Source organism: Solanum tuberosum, unplaced genomic scaffold (genome assembly GCF_000226075.1).
Source record: "Solanum tuberosum cultivar DM 1-3 516 R44 unplaced genomic scaffold, SolTub_3.0 scf00584, whole genome shotgun sequence".
Classification (NCBI taxonomy): domain Eukaryota; kingdom Viridiplantae; phylum Streptophyta; class Magnoliopsida; order Solanales; family Solanaceae; genus Solanum; species Solanum tuberosum.
This window is the reverse complement of record NW_006239504.1, coordinates 107,080-114,289: the sequence shown is the minus strand read 5'-3', so window position 1 is coordinate 114,289 and position 7,210 is coordinate 107,080. Positions and strand designations below refer to the sequence as shown.

Sequence of the window (7,210 nt, the reverse complement as noted above, 5' to 3'; positions counted from 1 at the left end):
GCATTTTTGAATCAAAGTATTAACAGCAAGGACATTTTTGAGCCAAACTATAAACGGGAGGCATTTTTGTTTTTTTCACATAGTTTAAGAATATTTTTTACCCTTTTCCCTATAAATTATAACAAGTTAAATATAAGAAACTCACGAAACTTTAATAACAAGAATATAATCTCTTTTGATTGTGGAACTTTACTAACTTCAATTTTTTAAGTGCTCCAAATTAATTATTTGATTTATTGTTCACCTGTTGATTGTGAATAAATATTTACTAAATAAAAATAGACAGAAAAAACAAACAAATATCACCCAATCAATCATATAACTTTTACCTTATCAAACTCACAAACAAACACTAAAATATACACATATACATTCACATGTTCTACAAATAATATTTAATGTATTTTTTTCTCTACAAACAATAATAATCCAACAAATTAATAATTACTATGACTAATAATTTTAAATAAAAACCAAACTATTTTCATCCTCAAATTTCATATCCCCATCAAGGCAAGAATGAACCCCTCCATCTTGTAAACTTGATTCTTCAAAATAATTCATGTCAAACAAGAACCCAAACTCATCCTCCTTGCCACATTTTGAGTGAATTATTTCATTTGCTAGAACTTTGTTTATCTCTTGTGACAATTGAAGATTATTGCTCGAGTTTTGGCTTTGATAGATAGAGTTATTTGAATAATTAGGCAAGGTTGACGGGCGATATTCGCCGCCACCATAAGACAATAACTTAGGCATAGTTGCTTCATGATTGTCCATATTGAAAGATGTGATACTAGTACTCTCATTGTTAGTACTATTGATGTTTTCATCTTTAGTACCTTTGAAAAATACTCTACATAATACCCAATCTTCCTGTTCAAATATGATAAAACCATATAGTTAGGTCTAATATGTAATGATGTAATAATATTATTGAACTAATCAGTTTAACTTCTATAAACGGCCCGTTCAAGAAAAATCTTTATAATATAAATAACCATCCATAAAAAAAATATGATTAGGTATCTAAATAAATACACAAGTTAATTACTTGCTACTACAAGTGAAAAAAAACTAGGTTATTAGTGTATATAAATTAAATCTTTTAAAACTTAATTTTAATTGTAGGTACCTATAATGTAGATATCTTTTAAGTTCTATGTACTAATGAAAAATATAGTCACACAATTAAATTACTTGTAAGATAATTATAAGTCGATTTATAAGATAAGCATTATTGGATAATCCAACAAAAATTAATTTGATATTATAGGTTAAACTACATTATTACATAAAAAAAATTATATATATATCGGGCATATACATAGTATATTGGCGGCCATCAGCAAAACGCAATAATTTTAGCTCAGACTTTGTATATATGTTGAAAAAATCATTAAATGTATTAGATATGTTGGGGATTTGGTGTGATAGATATAGTCCTAAGCGGTCAAAATCTATAAACTTCAAATTCCGAATCCTCTATGTTATACTCCATTCGTTCCAACTTATATGGCATCGTTTGACCAAGCATGAAGTTTAAGAAATAAGGAAAGACTTTGTTATGTTTATCAAATTTTCCTTATTAAAGTCACATTAGTGCTTATTTTAGTTGATCTTTTTTCATAATAAAATGTTAAGTGGAACCAAGTAAAAATAAAATAGAAATGGTGTCATTAAACAGAAGAAAAAAAAATATTGTGGCATAAATTGAGACAAAAAAGTTCCAACTTATAATAGAATCTTGCTAGACACCATTCATAATTTTCAAACTAGCTAGGAGGTTTCTAAGAAGTTTCTTATAAAGACATATTTGTCACTTTGTTTTGAGACAATATTTTTTCAACATACCACATAAGACACTTGACTTTAACTCTCTCTATTTCTATATGTGACTTAAAAAGTCTCCTCATGTTTCTTGGGTATCAATCCTAAAAGACCTTTTTAGACTTTGTAGTGTGTATGTTAATTAGACGATATGATACTTTAGTATCGATGTATAAAACTTAAATTCAGGAAATAAAAGCAAAGTTTATGTTTTATACACTGATAATTTAGTCAAGAATATTTTTACATCACTATTTGGACATTATAAAGAGATAATATCTCAAATGGTCTCTAAATAATAGATTGTTTTTTTTCAAAAAAATCATTCAACTTTAGTTTTTAACTCAAAAGTCACTCAATTATAGGTTTTTTTTTCTTAGAAATCATTCAACGTTGATTTTCAACTCAAAAAATATTCATTTAAATCATTCAATGACCCACTCAACTTGACCTGACCTGCTAAAAATTAAAATTGAGTGACTTTTGAGATAAAAACTAATGTTGAACGACTTTCTAAGAAAATAGTCTATAATGAGTGTCCATTTGAGATATTATATACTTATAAAATAATCATAGATAAATCTTTATATATAATAAGCATCAATTCACTACTAGAAAAAAAATCAGAAATTTCAACGGACTTTCCATCGAAATGATACTCAATACAACTATTTTCGATGGAAATGTTAGTCAGAAATTAATTCCGATTGTTCTAATGGTGATGATTGATAAATCATGTAAACATAGTAACTAACCTATCACATTTAACGACGATACAAAAAATTAATTACGTACCTTAGGAGGTATATGAGGATTTTCGAGTCGAAATTCATGCATAATCCATCCAGTTTTAATGCCATGAGGAGCCCTATTTTTGTAAAAAACCAAAGTTTTTCTCATGCCAATGAGTGCACCTGTTTGAGGATCAAACACTGTTCTATCTTTGCCAGTAGCTTTCCAATATCCAGAAATTGTAGCCCTATTTGTTCGAAAACCGGTTGCGTATTTTCGATCTCGAAAACTAAAGAAATACCACTCATTTGAGTTCAATTTTGCCATCTCTACATAAAGTGTAACGTAAAATTAGTTAAAAGAAGAAATAAGGACAAGCAAGGAGAAAAAAATAAATTTGTGACGGAACATTTATGACGATAGACTAGCTAGGTCATCACAAAATGCGATGGTTTTGTGAAGGAATTCATCGATAGGGCAAGCATGCTTTTTCCGATAGGATAAGCTTATTAGATGTGTCATATAATTTAGGAAAAACTAGATATACATATTTGTCAAATAATTATATATCTTACCACTAATTAAGAGTTTTCTATCAAACATTGAGGACATGCACTTAGATACATATATTTTTGCTACCAAATATGTTAAAATAAGGAGAGAGGCAAGCGAGATGAGGAGGGAGGTGAGTGAGATAGTCATGTATCCCAAATACATACGAATCACACTAGATACATGTATATGTATGTATCTGGTGTGATTCACATGTATCTGAGATAATATACCAGATAGATAAGAAAGTGGTGAGCGAGATTTGTTATGTATGTGAATTCACTTGTATACAGTGTAATCTAAAATAAATTACACATAATGTTAATCTCATGTATCCCGAGATACATGTATTTGAACATATCCAGATAGACCAAAATTCAATAAGATTCATAATATTACAAACTATAGTGAATACAAATAATCAGATACTAAACTAATGAAATTTATGTAAATTTCTCTATAATTTAACATGACATCAGAGAAGATAGATATCCTAATTTCAAGTCTTGACACCTTCTATTATCACAAAGAACTAACACATATGTGCTTAAGTAATCATGAAAAGAAAAAAAAACCAAGCAATGTACATGAATGTTTTGGGGGCGTTGAAGACATATTAAACAAAACTTTATTATTTTTTACGATTTAAATTTTTAGATGAGATGATACCACAATTTAACAGATCCTGAGACAAGAATAACTGTGGATGACAAAGTAAATATTCAAGGTAAAACAATAGTACTAGACTTGTTTCCTCTTTTACCTAAAGCTTCTGAAAAGTAAATGTGTAAAGTAAAACAATGGAATTTATTATTTTCTTATTATTAAAAAAAAAAGTTTTTCACTTTTTTTTTTGCTTGGTTGTTAATAGTAGAATTATTTAGATGGTGGGAAGTCCAAATCACTTTCATGTCTTCACCTAATAAAAATGTTAAACCGTCAAAAAGAATATTAAGTTAGTTAAGACTTGTACATTTTGTTTTAATTAATTCTTAATTTTTTCTTTAATTAACTAAATTCTCATACTCGTGAAACCTTAATTAATCAATCTATTTTAGTGAAGATTATTTTAGTTGGTTTATTATTTTATATATAGAATTTCCCAAGTAATTTAGTATATAAAAATTATATCCGTTTTTTAATTAGTGCCTTTCTTTGTCTAGTTAATTTCTTTTCATATATTGATATGGACATAATAATTGACACTATTATCAACTAGTCCTTCAGTTTCAATTTATTTCTCATATTTTAAGTTGGCACAGAAATTAAAAAAGTAATTTTTTTAAAAAAAAATATTTTGGATGTTAAATTAAAGATATGTTTATTATATCAAAATGTTATTTAATGTTATGGTCTTAAACATATGATGTGACAAATTAAAATTAAAAAGATATAAAAAAAAAAATATATTTAGAAAAAATAAAAAAGAAAATAGAGCAAGCAATTAAAACGGAGAGAGTATATTTTTAGAGCATTCATCTCATATATTATTCTGCTCAAAGTCTCCGATAAAAAGAATAAATTACATTTTAAATCTCTTGAATTTTATTTTGGAAAAGAAACAAAATATATTCTTATACATTCATTAATATTCCTTATTAAACAATATTTAGCGTAAAACATTTTGAACCAAAAAAAATTCATAAAAAAAACGTATAAAATATATGCGATGTAAATATGAAAATCTTATAAGTAAAATGATTGTATAAATATAACAAGTCAGTTACCTTTTTCTATCCGATTATCCATTAACACTTATTATACAAATTTACTTATAATTACTTTATAAATAACAAAATTATTGAATAAATAATTACTGATTTATATATTATGTACTCTCACGTAGTTCTGAAAATGATTATACACGGGGACACCCACATAGATTATTTTTTATTTAAATAAATTTTACGTTTATAAATTTAATTAATCAGAACTTCAATACGAATCGAAAACAGATTAAAAAAAGTTAGCTGACATAAAAATTAAGAAAACTTTAAGCAGAATATAATAAAAGCATCCTTTTCTTTAAAGTTAGTGTGTCCGCTTAACTTAAGGAAGGTTCCTTCAAATTAATTTCACTTTTAAGGAAAAAATAATTCTAATAAAAGAAGCAGAAAACAGGCAGAAAAAGGTATTAAAATATAATAAAATTTAAACAATTTTTAAATAAATAGAGAAACGGATACATAATCATGATTTTCAATGTCTAATAGAAAAAAGATTACACAATAATTAAGAGTAATTAAAGAGAAAGAAGAAGAAGAACCTTTCATGTAATCGAAATAATTAGTCAGATCAGTAAATTTTAAATAATAAAAAAATAAAAAAGAAGAAGAATATCCATAATTAAGGAGAAATTCCCATTTGTATAAAAATGAATTAGAAAACATTTATCATGAACAAGAAGATGAAGAATTAACATTTAACATGAAGAAGATTAACCTCTCCTCATGTCATTAGTATAATTAGTCGAATTAATAAATTTTGAATAAGAAAAAAAATAGTTTTAAAAAAATGGAAGAAAAGAAAATACATAATTAAAGAGAAAAAAAAACATTTTTCAAGAACATGAAACAACAACAAACTAATATGACGATCAAAGAACCTTTCATCATGTAAAAAAGATAACTAGTTGGATCGGTAAATTTTGAATACATATATAACTAAAGACAAAGAAATATGAATAAGAACATGTCAAAAATTATAAATTATAAGTCGAATCAATAAATTCTAAATACTAAAAAAAACATGAAGAGGAAGAAGAATATATAATCAAGGAGAACCTCTCTTGTGTATGTATAAAAATGATTATATTTTTTAAAAAAAAATTAAAAAATTCAAGAACATAAACAACAACGAGAATTAGCATAAAGAAGAACCTCTCATCATGTAAATACCATAATTAATCGAATCAGTAAATTTTGAATACATAAATAACTAAAAGGAAAAAACAAAAAGAACATAAGGAAGAAGAACATGTCATGAAATTTGAATTACTAGTCATCAAATTAATAAATTATAAATACACAAATAACTAAAAAAAAATGATCATGAAGGAGAAGAACATGTAATGATTTTAAATTACTAGTAGATCAGTAAATTTTGAATACACAAATAATTAAAGGAGAAAAAAACCAAAAAGAATATAAAGAAGAACATGTCATGAAATTTGAACTACAAAACACTAAATTCTGAATACACAAATACTAAATGAAAAAACATGTCACGAAATTTGAATTACCAGTCGGAATAGTAAATTCTTAATATATACACAAATGACTAAAGAAAAAAAAAACATGTCATGAAATTTGAATTACTAGTCGGAATAGTAAATTCTTAATATATACACAAATGATCACTTAAAGATTTTTTTTAAAAAAAAAGCATGTCATGAAATTTATATTACCAGTACAAATGGCTAAAAGAAAAAACCAAAAAAAAAATATATATCATGAAATTTAAATTATCAGCCGAATCAGTAGATTCAGAATACAATAATGACAAAACGAGAAGAAAAAAAAAAGAACATAAAGGAGATGAACATGTCATGAAATTTTTTATATTAGTCAGGTCAGTAAATTCTGAATACGCGTAAAAAATATATGAAGAAGAATAGAGAAATTTACCAGGAAGTTGCCATGGCTCACAAGTATGAAGATCAATTTCCACTAAAGTTCCTTTAATAACTTCTTGATTAGCAATTTTCTTGTAAAGATAATGGCTAATTAATTCTTCATCACTAGGATAGAATCTAAATCCTGGTGGCAAACTTGATCCAATATCTCTTAAACCCATATTGAATATAATAATTTTTGGTAATTAAGAAAAAAAAAGTAGATCTCTTTTTTTCTTTTTGGGATTTGGAAAGAGAGAAATGGAATATTTTTTTGTTGATTTATAAAAATGGTGTATATTTATATAGTGGGAGAGGTTGAAAAGAACACTTTGCCACTTGGAATTAGTTACATAATTTGAGCAGCTTATGTTTGTGTAAAGTTAGTTATTGTATATTCTTGGAACTTTCATGATAAACCAAAGTCACAAGAAATCTACTTTTGTTGGCATAGTTTTATGAAAAATAAATAATAGGACTTAT

General features: G+C 25.8%; 1 protein-coding gene across 1 annotated transcript; it reads right to left on the bottom strand.

The window, feature by feature from the left end:
* Positions 1 to 309: 309 nt before the first annotated feature.
* Positions 310 to 6,978, bottom strand: LOC102582287 (protein CUP-SHAPED COTYLEDON 3-like). The gene is made up of 3 exons (XM_015304636.1): positions 6,741 to 6,978; positions 2,626 to 2,891; positions 310 to 876 (listed from the first exon to the last, which is right to left on the bottom strand). Exons 1-3 carry the CDS (start codon positions 6,907 to 6,909, stop codon positions 463 to 465), a joined length of 849 nt encoding a protein of 282 aa, XP_015160122.1. The 5' UTR covers positions 6,910 to 6,978; the 3' UTR covers positions 310 to 462.
* Positions 6,979 to 7,210: the final 232 nt, after the last annotated feature.

Excerpts from the sequence above, each read along its gene's own strand:
- LOC102582287 (XM_015304636.1), bottom strand. The coding sequence starts at position 6,909 with ATGGGTTTAAGAGATATTGGATCAAGTTTGCCACCAGGATTTAGATTC. Across the intron at positions 2,892-6,740 it reads TGAGCCATGGCAACTTCCTG|AGATGGCAAAATTGAACTCA; the intron begins GTAAATTTCTCT and ends CACTTTATGTAG. Across the intron at positions 877-2,625 it reads ATCCTCATATACCTCCTAAG|GAAGATTGGGTATTATGTAG; the intron begins GTACGTAATTAA and ends ATATTTGAACAG.